The following is a 23,876-nucleotide window of genomic DNA, read 5'->3' on the forward strand; positions in this document are numbered from 1 at the left end:
CATTCGGATGATGTAGATTTTATAGTGGAAAAGACAAACAAAAGTGGAGAGACCGGCCACTCATATACCCCATATTTAGCGTGACCCTTCAGGAGTGTTGTCTATGTGCGAAGCTCCTTCACAAAAAAAAAAAAATAGATGGTAAGTATTTAATTGAGACATTATTGGCAGAATAGAATTAAGAGACTGAAATAAGATTTTTTTACATGCTTGGAACACAGAGAACATTATTTAATTAAAAATTATGTTGAAGAGTTTTAAGAGAAAAAAGAACCACTGTGACTGATGGATAGACGCGAGCCATTACCAATCATAATATCATTAGAACCATTGTATGGAGTGTACAGTGAGAGGTTGCTTAAGTTAGAGGTGAGATGATGAGAAGCACCATTGTCTAGTAGCCATAATGGAGTGGTTGGAGTGTTGGCAACAAAGTGAGCTCATGGTTACCATGGTGTGGTCGGATTATTGGTGTCGCTTGAGGAGCGAACAGGAACAAGCCGAAAGGAGAAGCAATGCTTCGTAGTGTGCCCTCGAAGTCTACATAGTTGACAATAACCAAGGTATGGGCGAGAGGGGCGATCACATTTCATTGAAGTCGACCCATCGGTTAGAGATACTGGGTGACCAGTAGTATGAGAATATGATGGGTGCCAACAATATTTGTTGTGTCCTGTGCGGGATAGTGAGCACCAATTTGTGGTTTGATTGGTAGTAACTGAAAAATAAGAGGGCTCAGTTGCAGTTGTAAGTAGTGAAGCTTTAACATTGAGTAATTTTTCATGAAGTTTTTCAAATGAGATATCAGTGTTTCTGGCTTGAACAACAAGGATTAATTCTTTGTAGGAATTGTCGAGACCCTCTATAATTTTTTCAATGAAATCCTCTACATCTATTGGTGCTCCAAGAAGAGTAAGTTCATCGGCTTAGGCTTTGACATTCTACATGTACTCAGTGGTAATAGCCTGCCCTTTTGTGAGGTTTTTAAGTTGGCTTTTAACTTGCTTGATGTGTCCACAAGAGGGCTTGGCATATGTGTTGGCTAATATTGTCCATGCTTCATATGAAGTTTTAGATTGATCAATAAAAAAGATGATAGTTAGACAGATGGAGCCATTAATAGCATTTAGGATAAGTTGATCTTGTTGGATCCAAAAGAAGCGTGCAAGATTTGGTGTGGTGATTCCATTATCAGTGAGGGTGGCAGGTGGGCATTGTTTGGTTCCATCATTAAAACCAAGAAGATCATATTCGATGAATAAGTTGTGAAATTATAATTTCCAGGAAAGGTAGTTGGTAGAGGTTAATTTGAGAGGTGTTTGAGCAATAATATTGATGTTGATAAGATTGACGTGAGCTTCATTATTGTTATTAATAGGAATTTGATTAGACGGATTGATCATGATGAATAGATAGAGTAATGTTTGAATACTAGCTTTGACAAAACTGTCGACGGTTGGAGTATTTACGACTAATAGTTGTTTGAGATGGAGGACCCTTTTTAGTGTGTGTTGGCACACTGGAGGCTTATTATCAGATGCTTGGGAGTTGTTGAGCCAGACAGGATGGAGATGGAGAAGAAGCTGATTGAGGTTTTGAGGGAGATGGTGAGGTTACGGGTTGGGTTTTTAAAAATGATCAATTCAGATCGATTGCTCTGATACCCTTACAAACTGTTAAGACTTAGGAAAAAAATACTGCAACTTCTCATTTTCAGTAGCAGCTTTATATAAGAAGGAGTTTATCATTGATCGTAAAATATAGAATAGATAAAGTCTATTTATTAAGTTTACATATATTTGGAAGTTTGATTTTAAATGAATATTGATAATGATAATCTTTAAATCTGTAGATCACAATAGATTTTTATGATGATAAATGTTTATCTATTAATTCAATATTATATTTATCTAAATTATTAGTAATTTAATTAATTATCAACTAAACTAATTAAAAATACTTGCATCATAAAATAAAGTATTATTAAAAATATATTGAATAAATAATAAAATAATGGTATGTAAATAAATTAGAATCCTAATTCAACTAAAATTTTACATGAAAAAAGATATTTAACCAAATTAAAATTCTATTACTAATTAAACTAAAAATAGATAAAGAATATTATTCATGATTAATTTTTTTAAAAAGCTAACCTTATTTATGATATAATTCTAAAATCAAATATATAAATAATGACCATGTTTCTTTAGTAAAAATCACCCCCCAAAAAAATGAAAGAGGAGAAAAAAACACACTTAAAATTAAAAAAAAAAAAATTCCACTTAAAATAAAGTGGAAGTTGAAAATTTAATTCTTATCTATTATAAAAATAAATATGTATTATGCGATGTTTCAAAATATCCACAAGTGGAAGTTAAAAATTTAATTATTATTTAGTTAAAATAAATATATATTATATTTTATTAAAACAATAAAATATTAATATTTAAAAAAAAATCACGTGCATGCGAGGATACGACTAACACGATGCGGGATAAATTATGTTTGGTGCCAAACAATATTTATAATTTTTTTTTTTTAAAAAAAAAAAAACTATTTACGGGGCTTTCCATACCACACGAATGTCTTTTTTTTTTAAAAAAAAAGATTAAATACTTTATAATGCTGGCATACAATTAATTAATTTTTTATTGAACATCTTAGGATGATAATTCGTTACATATTAAAATTCTAACGTAAGATAAATTAATTGTGTTTTTAAAATTTATTTAAAACTTTATTTTATAAATTTATTTTTATTTAGTATATATTAATTCTGTACATTTTTATAGGACAAGATGTACTATTTTAATTATATCTAAAAAAGTTTCAATTAGAAATAAATATTGATAAGGAAAATCGGAAAATTAAAATCTTTAAATAAATGCTACAAAAATAATTTATTTATTTAATAAAATATTCTTAGTCAACCATATTTTATAAATTTAGAATACATAGATTGTTCGTTCTTTATATAAGTTAATGAGATAGAAGATATAATTAATTAATTAATTTAGTTTATATAAGGTATCCTATTTCAATCACAAAATAAAAAAAAATAAATAAAATGTTTAACATATAAAAGCAATCATAATATTACAAATGTCAATTAAAAGAATAATAAATTTTTATTAAACTTTACTTTAAATATACGATGAGTTAAACATGTTAGTTTCAAATCAAAATTTGTTGATATATCAAATGTATTTATCTTTAAATACCTCATAATTCAATAATATATTTTTCAGTCATCTTAACATTGTTAATAAGGCGATGCAATAATATAACTAAGAAAATTTATATTCACGATTTCATCATATTTAAGTAAAGAGGAGCACGGAGTTTTAACAAATATAGTGTCAACTATTTTTTTATTTTTAGGCATGGTTATATCGATGAAAGATTGACTAAATATCTATGTACCATGTTGTTTTAACAAACTTTTGGTATTGATAATGTAAGTTTGAGATATATGTATTACCCATGCCTTTGCACATATAATACTTGTAACTGCCTTTGCACATATACATACGCCTATAATTGTAACTAAAAAATAATAATAATAATAATCGATCTCATTCGTTAAGACTAACAAAAAAGTTTTTTTGATATTTGAATTTGTTTATATTGTAGCAGCCTCGGTAATTCAAAAAAATGGAAATTATATTATAAATGTTAAATGCGGAAGCGAGATCAAAATTTCAGTTAACATCTCTTACACGAAAACCAAAAACGTACTTAAAGTATAAAAGATTAACTAACTAAGAGAGAAACTCGAAAATAAAACTATGAGTATGACTACAGAGTCTTTAGGCATCCCCTTCGTCGTCCTCCTGCGGAACGGGCTCGGGAACCATGTCTTCCTGATCTGAAATGGTTAAATAAGGAGTGAGCTACACTAGCCCAGTAAGAACATCACGATATCTCACCGTCACGGAGGTAAAGGTGGGTAGAAAAACACAAAAGACCAATGGAGCATGATTTACAACAAATCCTTTTTATTTATGATAAAACCTTTACCATCCACTTACCTCGGTGGAATTCATGAAGCAATATAAGAAAACAATAACATTATCACAAACATGGAATAATATAAGCTGTAAAACATAGCACTTATCACGCCTTTTGTAATTCAATCATTATACAACATATCCTTTTCTCATTTACCAGCCTACTAGTATCCATGGGGGTCCATAGGGGTCCTGCTACCCGTTAACCTTTAACATTCATAATCAGTTTCCAGGGCCGTCCCCATACCCCGTCCGGTATGGGCGCCAAAACCATAAACCTCAATACCCCGTCCGGTATGAGGGTGAAACGGGCCGTCCCCATACCCCGTCCGGTATGGGCGCCAAAACCATAAACCTCAATACCCCGTCCGGTGTGAGGGTGAAACGGGCCGTTCCCATACCCCGTCCGGTATGGGCGCCAAAACCATAAGATCTCCATACCCCGTCCGGCATGTGAGACCACAATCCCGGTAGGGTTCCCTACGGACCCGGTCCGTCCACCATCTCCCAGGATATCTAGTCAGGCTAACCCCATCATACAATTATCAGTCTACACAATCTTTCATTTTCCTTTTCCTCAATAAGCATCATCAATTCACATTTAAGAAAACAAATCGTAACTCATGCCAAACAGACAACATACAGTATCAGTTCTTCAGTCATTCAACCCATAATTAATAAAACAGTAATATATGCATTCGAAACTATAAAATGAACACATCAAACCTCATAATGCATTTAAAGCTGTAAAACAGGCCAAATAACAGTAAATCATCAATCACACTAGATTCGGGCTCCATTAGCAACCTTAAGCAATTTCACACATGCGTTAATTCAAGAAATACCGTTTTATCATTTTGAACTTTAATACCGTGATAGGAAATAGGGTGAGGGGTCCTTACTTATTTTCAGGATCCAAATACGATTCACAGTGCGCCTACAGGCCGTCCCTAATTTTCCCTGAATTTTTCCTGGAAAAACTGAAACACACTAACGGTACCTGCACGTGTTCCAAAAAAAAACCCAAATTAGGCCCAGGGCCTCTTTCGGCCCAAATCGCAACTCTGGCACGGCGGCTCCGCCGTGCTCCGGCGACAGCGCCGCCGCTGGCGGCGGCGAGTCGCCTCGGGTTGGCTGTTTTCGGCCGTTTTCGGCCGAATTCGGCCATACTCGCATCGGCCCCTGTGAGAAAACAGCCCTAGGGCCCTCGGGGGGCCAAAAAATCACTGAAAAACGGAGCTTACCGGCGGCGGCGCTCTCGGGTGCGGCGGCTCTCCGGCGAGGTTCGTGTTTTGGTGATTCGGCTCCGGTCAACCTGTAGAGAAAAGAATGGTGATCACGGTGATATAAAAATTGCATCAAACGGAGGCCGGGAAGGGCCTCGTCGGATGCAAAAACCGAGAGGGGGCGCGGCGGCGCCGCTGGTCTTCGGCCGCGTATTCCAGCCGTTTGGCCGGGATTTTGGCTTCGATTTGGCCATAGGAGGAATCAGCGTGGAAAAACGAGTCGGGGGTATGAAATTTACCTCGATCGGCGGTCGGAAATTTCTCCGGTGCGGCGGCGGGTGGCGGCGGTCGGCCTCTGGTTCGTCTTCTCCGGCGAGCGGCAGGCGGCTAGGGTTTGTGGTCTGGTGTGGGGGTTCTATTTATAACCCCTTGCCCTTTGATCTCAGCCGTCCATTTTGTTTTAATCTGGGCCGTCCGTTTTTGATTAAATCTGGGCCGTCCGATCATGCGATTGATCTGGACCGTCCGATCGCGCCCACGCGGATCGCCAATGTGGCCCGTTCAGGAGCGATGTGGTCTTGCCACGTGGCAGGCCCCGGTTGGCCGGGACTGCTGAACGGGCCTGCTGACGTGGCTGCCGACGTGGCTTTTTTTTTTTTTTTCCCTCGGTCCGGGCGCTACACATATGGTCGATGCTTTTGAATTAATTACTCAATTCTCATAAAAACTTATTGATACTAAAAAATTTTGATTTCAATATTTTATTAAGTATAGATACGACAACATTACAAGTATTGAATAATGTAATTGAATTTTATTGGCCGAATATTTTCAACAGTTAACTGAGTCAAGTACTTTGCGATAATTTTTTATTTGTGGAATTCATTATCAATTCTTTTAATTTATTTTTTATTTTTGTGAATTTCAATCCAATTGTATAATTTGAAATTCATTATCAATTGGTATTTGGGTTTCAATTTTCAAATAGCCTGCTGCTGTACTGAAATCAAAGCCTTCAAAATTGGCAGAGGGTATGTTTGGATACATGCCAAAAATAGTAGGGGGGGAAACATAGTAAAGACAAAATTTCTCATCATCCAAACTCCCAAACAATTTCTAACGGTGGATTAAGCCTTTGTTTGGATGCCAAACACATTTGAAAATTATTTTCATTCATATTAAATATTATATATACTATGTATAAATACGATTATTTTTATAGATGTATTTATATGAATATATAGATTTAAAAAATTAATTTGATGCTTACGACTTAAAAATATATTAGGGAATTTTTATTCCATAACATAATCACTTGGTAAAAAAAATTATCGTGGGAAATATATATATATAACTTGATTCCATGAATTTCATAAAAAAAAATAATATTCCTAAAAAAACAAAAGTAAAAGCATTGTCAGGGACGAGGATAGCCTCTTATCCTGCTGCGAAGCGATTGCAATCCTGTATTGGGAAAACCTTATCCCTACATCGCTTAAACCCTAATTCCCGTTTTTGACCTGTCGTAGGTCCTTTCAAATCTGATTCCGAGTCCTGAGGTGAGTTTTTTTACTCGTTTTCTTTTGCGTCCTCTGTCGTGGATATCATAATCACCTTCTTTTGAAACTTCAATTACCGAGTTAAATTAATCATAGTTATATAATTTGTTATGCATGATCTGAATTGAATTTTCCACACAGTTGCATCCGCAATTTCTGTTGATTCATCTCCTTACTGGATCCTGAAACTATACAAACAAAAGAGGCTATGATGTTTAGAAATGTTTTGTAAAAAAGAGGTTAATCCAACTTGGTTGCTAAGAGCCATTAGCGGGCTTTTCAGTTAGATGCCTTTAAGCTTGAACTGGGTTGCTAAGAGTCAGCAAGAAACAAACAGAAGTTGCAGAGATATTGGGTGTTTTTTCTGGGTACCCTGGGTTTGTTTTCAATACATTAAACATGAGACCGAAATTGTGGAGTCATGGGATGTTTTATGTTTACTTCATTCCATAAATAGATTGCTGGAGTGTAATGGAACTTACGTATTGGTTAATGGGTAGATGAGAGTGGAATTTGGTGCAATGTATTTTCATGGATATTTGAATTCTTTTAATGTTGCCTCCTATCTAATTGTAGACTTATGGGCACTGGGGTACGGACAAATGGTGATCGTCTGAGGACTATTTGGACGCCTGAAATGGATCGGTATTTTATTGATCTTATGTTGGAGCAGGTGAGCAAGGGAAACAAGTTTGATGATCATTTATTCAGTAAACGAGCATGGAAGCATATGTCATTGTTGTTCAACGCAAAATTCAGTTTTCCATATGAGAAAGACGTTCTGAAGAATCGTCACAAAACACTTAGAAATCTGTACAAAGCCATAAAGAATCTTCTAGACCAAAAGGGTTTTAGCTGGGATAACAAGCGACAGATGGTGATTGCTAATAATAATGTCTGGGATGAATATATCAAGGTGTGATGATTAGATAATTAATATCTTAAGAGATCTACAATTCTCAGAATACTTATATGTGTTTTTTCAGGTGCACGCAGATGCTCGATCATTTAGAATAAAATCAATACCTTATTACGATGATTTGTGTTTGATATATGGAGATGGAACTGCTGAACAAAAAGGTACTGTTGTCAGCCATGTTGCTGCTTTTAACTTCTAGTTGGTATTTGAGGTCTAACTGTCCTGATAACCTTGCTTGATTGGAGGGACCAGTTGATGATGTGGCAGAGTCGTTACATCTGGATGGGGATGAAATAACTACAGGTTCAGAGCCAAAAGCTGTAGGTGAAATTGCAGTCGATGAAGATTATGGTATATCCAGGTCGAATAGGGTTGTAGAGGAGCCCAACTCGAAGGGAACTATAGTAGCTACTCGCACTAGGACTTCTTGGCATCCTCCAATGGACCGTTATTTCATTGATCTTATGCTTGAGCAAGTGCGGAAAGGCAACCAAATTGAGGGTGTATTTCGCAAACAATCATGGGCAGAGATGATTGCATCATTCAATGCCAAATTTGGTTTTAACTATGATGTTGATGTCCTAAAAAATCGGTATAAAACATTGAGAAGGCAGTATAATGTGATAAAGAATCTTCTTGAATTGAATGGCTTTGTTTGGGACGATGCTCGTCAAATGGTGACTGCAGATGATTATGTTTGGCAAGATTATGTCAAGGTATGCATATTTTCTGAACCACACAAGACTTGTCCATGTATGATACTTTTGAGAGTTCATTCTACTGGCTTCCATGAAAGGAGAATGGGTTTTCTTTCTGAAACTTTTAAGCTTAGTGATCATAAGATTCGGAAGAACAGTAGGTGTATTCTGATTATAAGATAGGGAAAAACTTTAGATGTGTTTTTATACTAATGTCAAAAGGCCCTCCAATATTTCCTGGTAGCATTTGTGCAAAGATTTAAATTGAACAAGGTTTCAAGAAGTGTAGTATGATCACATGCAGGCACATACTGATGCTCGGCAGTTCATGACACGACCTGTGCCATACTATAAAGATTTGTGCGTGATATGCAATGATTTGAGTTTTGATGAAAGTGATCGGGTTTCTATTCAATGTTTGGACGTGGAAAATGAAGTTCAAGAAGTCAAGTTGCACGGAAGATTGAAAATTTTTGACTCTTCAGGGACATTAGTTTCTAGTGGAGATGAAACACTTGAGTCTAATTCAAAGAACAAACATCAACTAGAGAATAAATCAAACTCTGGGTATCCTAAGAAGTTGCGGATCAATGAAGGAGGCATGGCAAATGCTCTTCATGAGATGGCAACCGTCGTTTCTTCTTTAACGGAGAAGCATAGAGATGATGAGTTATCCAACTCCATTGCAATAGAGAATGTAATTGCAGCAATTCAAGAATTACCAGATATGGATGAGGAACTTATATTGGATGCATGTGAGCTCCTGGAGGATGAGTTGAAGGCAAAAACATTCCTCGCCCTAGATGTCAAACTTCGAAAGAAATGGTTGCTAAGGAAGCTTCGGCCTCAAGTATAGTTTCTTCTAACTTCTATTTTGTTCTTTGGTAGATTGAAGATAGATTAGATTCTTTTGAGTTGGAACTGGTTTGGTTCCATAAAGATTTTAGTTGATGCATTCCGTCCACTTTGAGCAAATTACCTTTTTTTTTTGTTTTTTCAGTCCATCCGTTTCAGGCAGCTTTTACAGAAAAGAGAAGCCTTTTGGATGTTTATGTGAATATTGTAATTCATTTTTCGATGGAAATGGATTTTGAGAATTAACGAGGCAAACAAACTACACCGTAATGACCAGGAAGCAAGCTTATATATACCACCATAATTATTATTATATAATATTATTTTTATTGTGAATTTCGATACATATTTTTATAAATAATGATATATGAATTTTATAAAATAAAAACAAATATTTTTCTGTACTGTGCTGTTTATATTCTTTGAAGAATTTTTCTGATCAATATTTGATTATCATAGAAACTGATATGACATGCAAGTCTATCTTTTTTACATTTGTTTTGTCAACTGGAAATGGATGTTTATTCTTCCTTCCCCAATTGATGAAGCATCGGTTCTATACTGCATCTTGGGTGTAAAAAACTCGTATGCTTTAAGTTCTTTAAACATAGGTGATGATATGTTTAGTTATATAAAGATATTTATTACTTCATATATTCTCCTTTATGCTTATAGCTTAAAGAAATAGTTAAAACTTTTTTTTTCGGTAGTAATATAGTGGTTAAGAACATTGTATTATTCTTGAAAATTACGAATTAAATTTCATTGAAAATATAAAATTCATCATTTAATAAAATATAAAATTTAACTTATTATATTAGGTTAAATCCTTATAATTCTATTATATTTATATATAAAAAAATTATATTATAATTAAATAATTATAATAAATTAAAAATTTAATCTAATTTTTAAAAAATGATAAAACAATCAAATGATCTTATATTTTGTTTATAAAATTAACAAATTTAAGTTTGAATTATATTACACTCTTTATATATATACATGTACATGTATAAGTAAAAATAAACTATCTTTTCATCTATATACATATATAAGTAAAAATAAAATAATACTTACAATGCATTTTAATTGAAACAATAAAAAAATATATATATATATTTTTCACATATATATTAATCAAAGAAAAGAAATTTATTGTTGGAACTTACTTTTAATTTTTTTTTTTAAAGAAATATATATATATATATATATATATATGGAGCAGTAGTTTAAACTAAAACTTATTTTACTAAAGAAATACATATGCATTAGCATCATGCACTATTGAAAAACATGAAAAATTCCAGTTTACTCTGGCATTATGAAATTACACTGATAACAACGTGCATTACGTTCAAATTTCTCCATCTACCCTACCTTTCTTTATCAAGGTGTAATAACTTCAACATAAACAAACTTCCATCCCGGACCTCTTAAAAATTTTCTAGAGAGCCAAATAACTACATGTATATTGTATTACTCATCAAAGATGGTGGACAACAACAGTCCCTGTACAAACTCACACCTTTTTTTCTTCTCTGTATGATCCTCCTCCGACATGGAAGGTAGCTGAACGTTTCTGCAACCAGGGAAGCATCACCAAATTCAGATACAATCAATAAGTGGTAGAGAAAAAGGGAGCATAGATTAGAATTAATCACAACGTAGAAAAATGAGATTCCAAGATCAGCAAGAGCAAAAAGCAAAGCATAAAACGTATTCCTAGAAGTTGTCCAGCATCTGCCTCCAGCTTAAGCACCAAAAGATCATGTTTCCCATCTCTCTCCGGACTCTGTTAGCTTCTCCTTCGGACATGCCATATTTTCCCCTTGTGTTAATTGTCTATTTTTGTTGCATTAAGAAAAATATATTTTTTCATATAACTACAGTATCTATATTAAAGAATATTATTCAAATTCCAAGTTGATCTAATGCCTAATTCAAAAGTCTGGTGTTTCTACAGTACGATTAAATTTTCTTTATCAAAGGTGATGGCTTTTCTTTTAGAATCTATCATGCATTGAGAGACAAAACATTGACGTAATGTTTGACAACTTCCAGCTTATTGAGTTAAAAGAACAGTGAACCATAAAAAACTTACACTTCTAAAGTTTTTGTATCTGAGCTCTTCTCTTCTAGGCTAACTTCACTTGAAGAATCTGGCTGTACAGTTTCAGATTTATTAGCAGTAGGCACATTGTAGATGAATGACAGCAATGGATCAGGTGCCATTTTGGTGGAAGTAACTGGAGGTGATGATCCTCCAAGGAGAGATCGAAAATGCCCATCCTCCAATTCCTTTCTTAAATAAGATAATGCTAAATGAGATTCATTCTTGCGATGTTTCAATCTGTGATGACTGTAAATTTCAGTCAAGGAGTCTAGTGTGTAATATAGTCACGGTTAAGCATATAAAGTACAAGGAACTACTACTGAGAAATTCTACGGATGATGCAGAAGCTGGTGGTGAAGCTTGCAGTAAAATGAACGAAAATCATGAAGGAAGAATAAGAAACAAAAGGTGTAAAGATTTCTAATTCAACCAAGAGAAGGTAAAGAAAAGGATATTTTCACAACGTTCCCATGTTGTAATGCAATGTGTCCAACCATATTACTCTCCACTATTGTAGTGCATACAGGACATACCTGCAAACATTTTGAAGTTGATTGTTAAGTATGGTATACTTCTTGAAGCACCATAATGTAAGGGACCAATGGTAAATTGGGAAACTAGAAAAATAATATGCAAGAGTAAAAGAGGTAAGTTTGTACAATGGTGGTTTTGTCTTTTCCATCATAATAAATTATGAGAGGAAGATCCCGGATCATCATATCCGACAGTTACAAATTCCTACTTTATAGTCTATATTTACGCATGTATTCAGAGAAGGATATTAAAAATTATTGAAATCTGAATACAATTTTCTCTCACATCTTGCCAATTCTCACCTTTCTTTCTTTCTATCTCTTTCTCTTTCTCTCTTTCTTCCTCTACCTTTCAGATTCGAACCATGTATCAAGTTCATGACACATAATCCATCGGAACCCAATTTAAGAAATATCCTTCTATAAAGAACAAGTACATATTCTTTTAAAGAGGTTTGGTACAAGGCCTTGTTAAAAGAGATGTATACAAAGTTATGATGCACGTAAAAGAAAAAAAATCCAACACAAAGTACCATGTGCTGATTACATAATTTAATTGGTTCGGAAATAAAGATAATAGTAACTGTATGCAAAAATGGCGAGCAAATGCTCAAGTTCCAACGCTGATTTTATGAATATTGTTCATGAAATACAGTTTTGAGTCTTAGAGTCTTAGGACAAAAGACTTATGAACAATCAATACTGAATATAGAACAGAAGAGCATACAATGGGGAAATGGATGAAGTGAAGACTAGAACATAGGAGAAAAGGAAACCTATAAAATAGCCATGAAACACCCATGCCATACAATATATATAATGTGAGTCAAAGAACAAGTTCATACATCCGTGAGACAGCAATAAACAAGCTTAACTTTATGGGCAATAGGTGAAATGAGTGAGCGAAGAAGAGTATTCATCACTAAAACTAGATCCAAAATAAACTATAAAAGAGGAGCTTTGATCTCATACATGGCAAACTCTACAACAAAGATGCCAAACATTTGAGTATTATCAGCTTAAACTTGGCCAAAGTGAAGCTCTTGGTCTTAACTCATAGGTCAAACTGCCGAACCCCTTCATGCGATTCACCAGTTCTTGTTAGGAGAAAAAATCAAATAGTAGAAATAATTTTTCATTATTCTCAACCTATGACCAAATATGATGAATGCCTATATAAGAACAATAAAGAGGTGAACGTTCGTTACAAAACGAACTTCCTTCTAGAAAGAAAAGGAAGTAAACGACAAAACTAATTGTTAACAAATATGACGTCATATTTTACTAGTTGTCTCCACTCAACAATTGGTGCTTTCCCCTAACAAACCCGTCTAAAAGAAGAAGACAAACTCTTACAATCCAAAAGAACCGGTATCATAAAAATCAGGAAAAGGAGTTACAGCCTAAAGTGGTTACTTATCATGTTCAGAAACATCAATATCCAAGAGATTCAACTATTATGCCTCAAAATGAAGGTCGCCATCCAGGAAATAACCAATATGATCACAACAAGGATATTCTATATTCAACTCTATAAAATATTGGGTTAAAAGGCTAGATGAACTAAAAGCCTAAGCTTCAGAAAAAACACTCTTTTAGCTGAATTTAACTTACTCAGGTATTAGAAGCTCTTAAAATCAATACCAACAAGCTTTGTCAAATTGATGCATAGCCAGTCATAGGTCCTTATTAATCTGAATGATTATTTACTAACTGAATTCCAATTGTGCCATAAACATTAAAATGCCACGATCAAACTTTGAACCTGAACTTTCCAAGAAAAATTTCTTAAGAATCTGAGATTCTGAACACATGACAATAGGAGTCCAAAAAACATAGATAAATATTTGAAAAGTGCATATATATATATACATACCCCAGACTTATCCTCATGAGGATGCTCCTCATCAATATGGCAACACAATCCAACTAAATCATAATCTTCTGGGCAAAACGGACATGGATATTCCACCTCTTCATCTCCTTCAATCTCATCAAATTCAATGCAGAAATCTGCTTCATCAACCCATATAAATTAAACACCAAAAAATCATTCTTTAATTAAAAAAATTACTCGATTCACAAAACAAAATACCCAGAAAGAAAAAAAAAATAAGAAACGGGAAAAAAAGAGAAATTCTAGAACAAACCGGAGTGAGACTTGAGTGCTGATAAATAACTCCTTGAAGAAGAAGTTCTGGAGAGACCATAACTCCATGTATCTTCCATTGAAATTCTGCAACTCAAAACTTAAATACTCCCGTTTCTAATCAATACTTTTACCCTTTTTTTTTCCTCTCTTCTTTCCCTCTTTCTCTGATCAGCTCTGGAGCTCCCGATTCTTTTTTCTTTGGGCGAAAAAAAGGGAACGCGAAGAAGTAAAACGCGCAGAAGTAACGACGAAATGAAGGCGGCTTTTTTATTTTCTAAGGTTTCGAGCCATACACATTACATAGCCCATCGATTCTTAATCGACAAGATTTCTGCCAAAATGACCAAAATACCCCGCCTGTTAACCCTCAACCACTCTTATTTTACTACTGAAAAGACCATTCTGGATACATAAAAATTTTTAATGACTTCTATATCCGCTGCGCTTCGCGTCTGCACCTTTTATGTGTTAATTATTTTTAGAAAAGAAATATTTTAATAATGTTAATTATAATATTAATTATTTTTAGTGGAGGAATCTAATATTAATCATCACACTAATCCTAATCGTGTTCTGTTTTGTGGCAGTTCGTGGACCGACCAGGGTTTTTGTTGTCTTTTTGCTTTCTTTTGTCGGATTTTTCTGAAGCTTTTTAGAATTATTTTATATTGATTAATTTTTTCAATCTGGTTAGAGATTTGCGTACTTTAACTAACAACTTAAATTTTAAAAAAGAATTTATTAATGATTAAAGATAATTTTGTTATGATTTTTTTTAAGTAAATAAAAAATAAAAAATACACGAAATATATTAATTAATTAAATAAATATAATAAAATATCAAAGATATTTCATATTTAAAAATTATCAATCCGCTCTGTTAATCTTTTGGGACCCAACTGATTAAAATTTTCTTTTACGAATTATTTGGGTCAATAATTTAATTTCATCTAAAATTTGAGGTACTGGATATAATTATGAAAATAATATAATAAATTGTTATCAATGGAATTAAAATTAATAAATTATAAAATGTCAATGGCAATTTATACCTAATTATTTACTATATAATTTATTTAATTATATTTCTTAATGAACTAGTACCAATTCAAATTGATCTTATAATAAATTAACTGTAGAATAAATAATATTTATTTTTAAATAATTTATATCATCAAAGTACACTTATTTTAAATTCTATTCAAATTAAATAATTTATAATTACGAATGGTAATAAAAATGTATTATTATAAGGTACAGTAAGATTCAATCTCAGATTCATGTTTTTTTAATTTTTTTTCATAGAAAATATTATGTTCCTTTTCCCTTTTTAATATAAATTGAAAGCATTAAAAAGATGGGTATCATCAGAACCTTTTTATACTTCATCTGCAGTTTATGGTGAGCTGATTTATTAATTATTTTTACTTTTAGGAGAGAATTGTTTAATCACATTAATTAATAATTAAGTCAGATAAATTAGGTATCATTTCTTAATTAATTTTTTATTCTATAGTTATTTGAAAACTTATAGTGCTAAATAGTCTTGTACGATTTAAATATTTGACCACTAATTTTGGACGCGGTCGTGCCAGCTTTTTCATAAACCTACCCGACCCGACCCTACTTCTCTCTTCAGTCGCAAAACCCTCGAGAATTCCAATTCCCGGGAATCCCATCTCTATTCTCTCTTGAAATCTCATTTTCCATAAGCAAGCACCTGAAAGTCCTTTTCTCATCGTCTTGTACCCTCTCGTTCTCCATTGTTTCAATGGCCACGAGAAACAGGACTGCACTGTACAGAAAGCACAGGGATGCTTGTAAGAGCGTCCGAGCTCCTTTATCTTCGTCGGCATCGGGTTCCGGCGGTCCGGTTATTGAGATGGTGACCGGTTCGCTTCTTCGGTCAAATCGCTCTTCTTATGCTCCTCTTAGCACTGAAGATCCCGGTCCTTCTTGGTACTCTCCTTTTTCGATTATGTTTTGTGTTTTTGTGGTTTTTTTCGTTCGTTTGGCTACGGAGCAAACACAACAAAATCCAAGAGAAGAAGGATAAAGAATTTCTGTCTGTTGTATTAGTTCATTGATGATTTAGAATTGGAAAGCCGTGATGCTGAGACTCTGGCTTATTGTTATCATCAAGATTGTTGAATTTTATTTTCTTTTTGCAGTAGGGATGCCTTTACAGTGGGTCTTCCGCCAGATTGGGTGGATGATTCTGAAGAAATAGCTGTGAATATACAACAAGTTCGAACCGAAATGGTCGAGTTAGCCAAGGCTCATTCAAAGGCTTTATTGCCTACCTTTGGAGATGGTAAAGAAGATCAACGTGTGATTGAGGTGCTGACTTATGAGATCACGGATATTCTAAGGAAGTCCGAGAAGAGACTACAGAAATTGTCTGTAGGTGCATCGTCTGAGGATTTCAATTTTAGGAAAAATGTACAGGTATGATTCTAATATTTCGTTTATTCTGAGTAGCGAGGACTTAATGGATATTGCTTTAGCTGTAATGTTTCATTCCTCAGGATTTCTTGAGATTTGTTTAGTTTTATCGATCTTGTTGAGTATTTTCTGGTTCTAATGTTTCTTTGGTTTTCTTTGTTTTTTATGTGATTTTTCTTTAGTAGAGGTTGGTTGAAATCTGAATTCAATGGAATAGGAACAAAAATACAATATACATTTAAGAGAAAATAACATTCTAACTCTGAAATATAGGAATTGAATAGGAGTAGAATAGTGGTGAATCAAATGTAATGTTGTGATTTTCTATCTTTTTCCTCTATAAAAAATTGTTTCAGCAGCGTGGTTCTTTTAATTAACCTGCCATTAGGTTTGTAAAATTGGTTTCACATTGGCATGATTCCTGCCTCAATTTTAGACTTTGTTGCAAATTTAGAGCACGTGATGTTTTACACTTGATCTCTGAACTTCAGGTAAGTTCACTTGTTGACAAGTTCATCCACTGATGCTCTTCTATTTGCACCTTCTGTTGAAGTTTTAAAGGTTACTCTTTTGGGTGCTTTTAGCTGATCTTACGGCATTAATTGATCATTTCAATGCTTTCGGTTATTGATGCTATCCTTTGCTACTGCATTCTGTTACATTTTGTCTCATACTGTCATAGTTCAGTTTCATGCTTGCATACTTAGTGTGGTTTTTTAATTGTTTTTCTTAGCTGTTATGTCATTAGGTTATGCAATTTTCCTAACCATAATGTTTCTTCCTATGTATTTGACGGGCTTTTCCAATGGATTTGACCTAGTTATGTATATACTTTTCTTGACAGCGTTCTCTTGCAACAGATCTTCAAAACCTTTCTATGGAGCTCCGAAAGAAACAATCAACATATTTGAAATGCTTACAGCAGCAAAAGGAGGTACATTTATTATACATGCATAAGCATATCTTCACTTGTCTCTCCGATCTCAATGATACAAATCATTTTCTTCTTCCTTTTTTTTGAAAAAAAATGATCTACTTTATAATGTGTGCATTAAGTTGTGATGTGATATTTGATCCACTGATTATTTTTGTGCTACTTCTTCATATAGGGACATGATGAGAATGACTTGGAGATTAATTTGAATGAGAGCAAATCAAGATTAGGTGACAATGATGATGATGATGAATTTACTGATGTGGTATGCTTCCCATCGTCGCACTTAAATAATTTTTTTTATTATTGAAGTAGAAAACTTTTGGAAGAAAGTTAGGAAAAAAAAAAACAACATATTAAATCATGTTTTTGTTGTAATTTCTATCCTGAATGCAAATGATGGTGATGTTCTACAGTTTGAACATACAGCTTGAATGAGCCGGAATCATATACATAGACAACATGTGTTGCGCTGTGACACTGGGAGCAATTTTACTTTTTACCTAACAAATCCTTGTTGATCCAATCTAGGGTTTTAACAAGCACCAAATGAGCAAGCTAAGGAGGAGTGAGCATTTCTCTGCAGAAAGGGAGAGAGAGATCAAGCAGGTACTGGAGGCTAATATGTGTTTGGAAGCATAATCCTATAATTCCTCTAATCAATGAAATTCCCTTTTAGGTTATGGAATCAGTAAACGAACTCGCTCAAATTATGAAAGACCTTTCAGTTCTTGTGATAGACCAGGTTTGCTTTACATCCTTACACTATATTTGGAACAAATAAATTCCATAAAGAAATAGAGTTCATTTAAAAATCATTTTCATTTTTGAAACATATAGAATTGAGCAAGTGTTTTCTACTTAAGAGTTCGAAGGAAAATTAAGTTTGAAATTATGTTTGTACTCTTTTCTGTGTTTTTTTAAATCACTATTTTTGTGTTTTTCCAAATGTTGTGATTCAGTTAAATTTTACAAATATGTATAATATTATTTTTTTTACAACATCAGAGTTTACTTGAAAATGAAATTTTTTTTCATTCCCAAATAAAGTGAAAATTCATTGTTCAGTTCTAAACAGAGCACGAGATTATGTCTTATGCAGATTTGTCAAATGTGGTTCAGCATGGTAAATCTTTTGCTTTTTACAGGGCACTATTGTTGATAGGATAGATTTTAATGTTCAGAATGTTGCTGTGTCAGTGGAGGAGGGCTATAAGCAGTTGCAGAAGGTTCTAAAATCTATACATCTCAGTCACTTGCTCATACACACCCATTCACAAACATATACTTCTGATTGCACTAGGTTGATGTTCTCGGCTTCTTTGGTATGCCTGACCTGTGAAGTTTGGTATCTTCGAATTGCAGGCAGAGAGAACCCAAAAGAAAGGAGGAATGGTGATGTGTGCAACAGTGCTTGTTATAATGTGCTTCATCATGCTAGTTCTCTTGGTCCTAAAGCAGATATTCTTATGAACCTATTATTTACTGCCTCAGATGAATGTTATGACTGCATTGGTTGTGGGAAGAAGTTACGAGATAGGAACTGTATTGAAACAAAAAAAAAGATATAGCGATCTTTTTTTGAACATAGAAAATGGGGATATGATATTGCATTTAACTGTATCTTCTTGTACACCTCAGAATAGTAAATATCAGTTGTGATGTCTTTCTTGCAGATGTTACAATTTACTAAAACTGAAAAAGAAGGTAAAGAAAAGGCAATCTTGTCCCAGATTCAACTTCCTCAAAATATTCCCAAGAACAAAAAGACACTTGGAAGTATGAATAAGGGCGGGCGATTCTCTAGTAACTGGGCTGTTGGCATGAATCTTTAAAATAAATTTCCAAGCTATGGATATTTTTGCCACATCACACGGAAATTACCATGTCAGCATGTATTTGCATCACTGTGTTGATATGTTACAAAAACATGCAAAAAAAGGATTAGTTTTTTAGCTGCAGCATATTGACAAGAATATGATGGAGCCTTTATTAATTTTTACTCTTTGCTGCTGATTGATGTTGACATTGTTGATCAGCAGTAGCAGTCACAGAGCACACAGAAATTGCAAAATTTGTTTGTCTTGTGCCTAGTGTGGTTAGAAACCAAGAACTGAAAATTCCCTTGGAATTTCTGCCTCAAGTGAAGAATGTGTAAGGGAACATGGAGAGACCTTTGTCCTTGTTTCTAAACCAACTTTCAGCTGGTGCTGCAACTTATGAGATAGAAACTGATGGTATGACTGAATTGTTCCATGAAACTTTGCCTTCTGTTGATCAATTTAATCAAGATGAGTTTCTTCGCTAGACATTTGCATGTGTTATTTTTTATGCCTCTAGCTTGTAACTTCTTTATTGAACTTCGGACACGAACGTTAGCAATTAGTTTAACTTCTTACAGTTTCTTGTAGGGAGGTAATATGGTTTCTGGAATGACTTTCTCATACAGTTTCTGCCGTGTAAGAGATGTCCCCAAGCTCTTCAATCTGTTTTTCTTGTGAACATCACAAAGTCTTTGGTAAATGGAAGAAGAATAATCATTCAAGTTCAAGAGAAGCATGATCCCTTTGAAAATTCAATGGATGTGTATAGTTCCAGTTAGAGGTACCATTAGAATGAAAGAGTTGGATCAAATTGAACTTTCTTCTGAATACTAGTTACATTCGTTTTCTTCTCTACAAAATGCTTTCTTCTATACTCACCTACGCACCAAATACAGCATTTGGTGTTGAATATTAATCAAACACGATGCATGATGTCGAAGCAGCTAAAGAATAATTTGAAGTCATTGGACTGCCTCTCTTACTGCTACCACTGCACTAACCAGAAAAGTAGAACAACTAGCACGATGAAGATGCTGGTAACTGCATTCATCTTGCAAGCACTGTTTGTTGGAAGTATTGCAGGAAGTGCACACTCTTCACCATTGAAGAACACTTTTGTTGGGTAGCCATCGCCCCCTGCAACATTAATATTAGGGGTTTTCTTCTTTGTGAAGGAAATTACTGATTGTTGTGTACCGGGTACCCGAGGATCTTTCTTTGGGTTGGTGCCATTCTTTTCTGGCAGAAGATAATTGAAATCCCGGAGACCTTGCATGAATATTGTATTATTGGAATCAGGAAGCAAACTGGAATTGAAGGAATATGCTGCTTGAAAACCTGGTCCTGCTTTGTCCAGTTCCACGGCAACAAACCAATCAGCAAACTCAGTTTCACCCCAGTTGAAAAGGGTGATCCTCGCTGTCCAGCCATCTCTGTAATCTGAATATAAGTTCCAGTTTATGCTAACTCCACAATTATCCCCACAAGGCAATGGATTAGGAACAGGACGATTTTTCATCCTAGCCCATTCCAGAGCCTCTTGAGTCCGGTTTTCAAATGGGATAAGAAGAGTCTTTGGTTCTAAAAGAAGAGCTGGTGCATCGGCATTGCAGGTTTGGCTTGGATTGTTGTTGCAGCCACAGGCACAAGTGCTGCAAGGGAGAACAGAATCATTGAAGAAGGCTGAGAAGGACACACAGCATCTGGGGCTTGCCTTCTTGGACTGTGTTATGTTGCAGACCACTTGCCAACTTGCAACTGCAGCAGATTCTGAAGGTAATCCTCTTGGATCTGGAAATTGGCTAGAACCTACTCTCACTGGAGATCCACACTGATACCCTGAACCAAAAGAGCCATCAATCCTCCAGTTCTGTGGTGGAAGTAGCTTAGTCCTGTTCAAGTCTGGTGGCATTTTGAACACTTGCATCTGGAAAACTGAAAGTGACCTGCTTGGATCCATGTTAGGTGACAAAATTGTCCCATTTCGACAGCAGAAAGGAATCCTCCCTAGAACAGAATCATTTGCTCTTGTTGGAGGTAAGTCAATAATTGTTGGCCTTTTTTCACAGTTCAATACTTCTGAGAAGTCCATGTCCTTGTAGTACTGTCCTTGGGTACCAAATAGGCATTCTCTCGTATCAAGCCCAGAGGGATAAGCTCCTTTAATGGCGTAGATGAATTCATGTCTCATCCATTCCCAACTTAACTTCCAATTAACAAAGTGACCCAGAGGATTATGGTTCGAGATTGAGACTTGTGCCCAGTAATTGGTGTCATATGAGCTGATCACATCATACATTATTGTAAGGTCACCTTCTTGACGGGGCAAGATTTCATCTTCTTCCTTGTTGTCCGATGGAGACACTAAATTTCTAGTGCAGCAGACATGTATCTCTTTGTCCCCTAAGGCAGCCACAACATTTATCAATCACTAGGTGGATTACAATTACTATATTGTTCTATGTTCCTTCTGTTATATAGCATAATACATATATATCTAGGAACAAGAATGTTTATCTGAGAGAAGAGATGAGATACCTTGTTTTGTTGGCTCAGAGCAGGAATACCCATCATCAGCAAGAGTCATAGTTGCCGGTAAAGGAACATCCGGATCTCCAACTCCGTACTCAGTACCCACCAATCCGACCTGAACCTGCATGTTGGACAAATCTCCCGCCGTTTCAATGGCGGACTTGAGGTCAGTTACCGGGAACCCTGCCAAAACAGTGCCATTCCCAACTTCAGCGGGGAGATAAGACCCATCAGCCAAGACAGCGTTGCTCAAGGAGACCAACAACTCATTGTACTGAAATCCCACGAAGACCTGCCATGACTTTAGCTCATCACGGCCGTTATTGAGGATGGTCAAGGTCGATTCAAACCTGTAAGCTTGGTTAGCAGGGTCGGTCGGCGGGATGGAGTAGCCTCTGGTGTGGACGTATGACAAGAACACGCTATTGCATGTGTTTGAAGCCAGTGGTGGAGCCGGTGGCAGTGGGGACTGAGACAGTGAAGTATGGAGAGAGAAGGAGATTGTAAAAACCATGCAGATGAAGATGGGTGCATGGAGAAACATGGTTTAGTTTGAGAGAGAAAAATGAACTCGTTTTGTTTTGAGCCAAAATACAGAGAAAGTAAATGAACTTGGGAGTTGTGCAAGTAGTTTTACTAGTTTGAGAAGTAGAAGCAGGGTGCTCGATTGGCTGTTGGGTACTATAAAGTTGATTTGGTTTGCCGGCTTTGGCGCTCTGCATGACGAAGCATGAAGAGGAGAAGAGACCTGGTCTTTACTCGGCTCGTCTGTATCTTCATTTTCAAAACAATTTGTATAACCAGTAAAACCACTCTTTTTTCTTTTTAAGGGTGGGAGCCTACAGTGACGCCATTTTGGGTTTGGGATTCAAGCCAGGTTTTTTTTTTTTTTTTTTTTTTTTTTTTGGATTTTCCTTCTTGTTTCATATTTTCATAATAATATTGAAAATCAGGAAATACTAGTTTATTAGGCTCGTTATTGTATTTATATACTTGGCCCATTAATTATTGTTGTTTTAATATCTCTGGTTTAGGCCATAGCCATTTGGCTTAATATGATGTTGTATATAGTAGGTTTTTTTTTTTTGGAGGGGGGGGGTTGGTGTGTGCAAGCTCAACGAGTGTATGAGCACCAATTGACTGCTTGTGGTGCAAAGTATTTTTAATAAGCAAATTCAAAATAAGAAGCTATTCAGATGTGTCTCGTACTACTTTATAAAATTCAATTTCAAGAATGCCTCATCAAAATTTTATTCTTTCTTTCCCATGTCTCTACAATCAGAATTGTTTATTTAACTTGTCAAATGAACTATTTAGATATTAGCTTGCATAACAAAGTTACATTTCTTTTTGTAACTTCATGAAACTAAAAAGTTCTTAAAAAGTATATGTAAGTAAATGTGTATTGATTAATATATTTTTAGGTTTAAAAAGTATTTTTGTTGCCTGACTTTTTATCCCTTCCCATATGAGTTAAGATTTTACTATTTAATAAATATTTAGTTTTTACACTATTGAGTTCATCAAAATTATCTTATGGATGACAAATTATTAAATTTACCTTAAAAAATGAGTACATATTAATATAATATCTCATTTTCGTTAACGGAAATCTTATTTTAGTTAATATGAATTTTCTTTAAGCTATTTATAAAATTACGATATTAATGTGTGTATAAAAGAATAAAAATAATATTTTATTACATTTTAAAAATTTGAAAAGAACATAAAATTGAATTTGGTCAGGCCAATATGATCATATATAAACATTACATTTTTAGAAGTTGATAAAAAGTGATTAAAACAATTACAATATTAAATTTGAGAATTCATTTGGAACAAATTTTTTTTATTTTAATTCACGTAAATTGATTAGACGAATGCAATAATATTAAAAATCTTTCTAAAATTTATGAAAAATAGCTTATAAAATTGTAAAGCTTTTAAAAGAATGCAACATCTGATTCTTAGTATCTTTTTATAACAAATTTTTTTTTAAATTCACCGTAAGCTAAAAAAATTTATGCCATAATATTAAAAATTTATAGTTTAAATTTTGTCTTGAAAATAG

The 23,876-nt window shown here is 34.4% G+C and overlaps 3 protein-coding genes, 1 non-coding gene and 1 pseudogene across 8 annotated transcripts; 3 read left to right on the top strand and 2 right to left on the bottom strand.

Moving 5' to 3' along the window:
* The first annotated feature begins 6,639 nt into the window (after nucleotides 1-6,639).
* Nucleotides 6,640-9,540, top strand: LOC110808122 (Myb/SANT-like DNA-binding domain protein). Its single transcript, XM_088220225.1, has 5 exons — nucleotides 6,640-6,798; nucleotides 7,375-7,714; nucleotides 7,785-7,878; nucleotides 7,970-8,433; nucleotides 8,720-9,540. Exons 2-5 carry the CDS (start codon nucleotides 7,379-7,381, stop codon nucleotides 9,269-9,271), a joined length of 1,446 nt encoding a protein of 481 aa, XP_088076351.1. The 5' UTR covers nucleotides 6,640-6,798; nucleotides 7,375-7,378; the 3' UTR covers nucleotides 9,272-9,540.
* Nucleotides 9,541-10,557: 1,017 nt separating this feature from the next.
* On the bottom strand, nucleotides 10,558-14,360 carry LOC110808148 (protein DEHYDRATION-INDUCED 19 homolog 3-like). Its single transcript, XM_088220079.1, has 5 exons — nucleotides 14,070-14,360; nucleotides 13,796-13,932; nucleotides 11,841-11,919; nucleotides 11,375-11,633; nucleotides 10,558-10,852 (listed from the first exon to the last, which is right to left on the bottom strand). The coding sequence occupies exons 1-5, from the start codon at nucleotides 14,146-14,148 to the stop codon at nucleotides 10,750-10,752; spliced, it is 657 nt and encodes a 218-aa protein (XP_088076205.1). The 5' UTR covers nucleotides 14,149-14,360; the 3' UTR covers nucleotides 10,558-10,749.
* Nucleotides 14,361-15,671: 1,311 nt separating this feature from the next.
* On the top strand, nucleotides 15,672-22,397 carry SYP42 (syntaxin of plants 42). Of its 5 annotated transcripts, none has more exons than XM_088219587.1 (10): nucleotides 15,672-16,030; nucleotides 16,243-16,519; nucleotides 17,361-17,450; nucleotides 17,626-17,715; nucleotides 17,982-18,059; nucleotides 18,130-18,195; nucleotides 18,599-18,679; nucleotides 18,816-19,687; nucleotides 19,852-21,708; nucleotides 21,830-22,397. In XM_088219587.1, the coding sequence occupies exons 1-8, from the start codon at nucleotides 15,843-15,845 to the stop codon at nucleotides 18,921-18,923; spliced, it is 978 nt and encodes a 325-aa protein (XP_088075713.1). In that variant the 5' UTR covers nucleotides 15,672-15,842; the 3' UTR covers nucleotides 18,924-19,687; nucleotides 19,852-21,708; nucleotides 21,830-22,397. The 5 variants fall into 5 exon arrangements, with proteins under 5 accessions (XP_088075713.1, XP_088075714.1, XP_088075712.1 ...); XM_088219588.1 differs by having other exon boundaries at nucleotides 21,835-22,397; XM_088219586.1 differs by having other exon boundaries at nucleotides 19,852-20,054; nucleotides 20,170-22,397.
* Nucleotides 16,981-17,044, top strand: LOC148253681 (small nucleolar RNA snoR101). The gene has a single exon (XR_015820859.1). It is a non-coding gene; the product is annotated as a small nucleolar RNA snoR101 (small nucleolar RNA).
* Nucleotides 20,259-22,319, bottom strand: LOC110808103 (COBRA-like protein 7 pseudogene; annotated as a pseudogene).
* Nucleotides 22,398-23,876: the final 1,479 nt, after the last annotated feature.

This window comes from Carica papaya, chromosome 5 (genome assembly GCF_054855325.1).
Source record: "Carica papaya isolate Zhongbai chromosome 5, ASM5485532v1, whole genome shotgun sequence".
Classification (NCBI taxonomy): Eukaryota; Viridiplantae; Streptophyta; class Magnoliopsida; order Brassicales; family Caricaceae; genus Carica; species Carica papaya.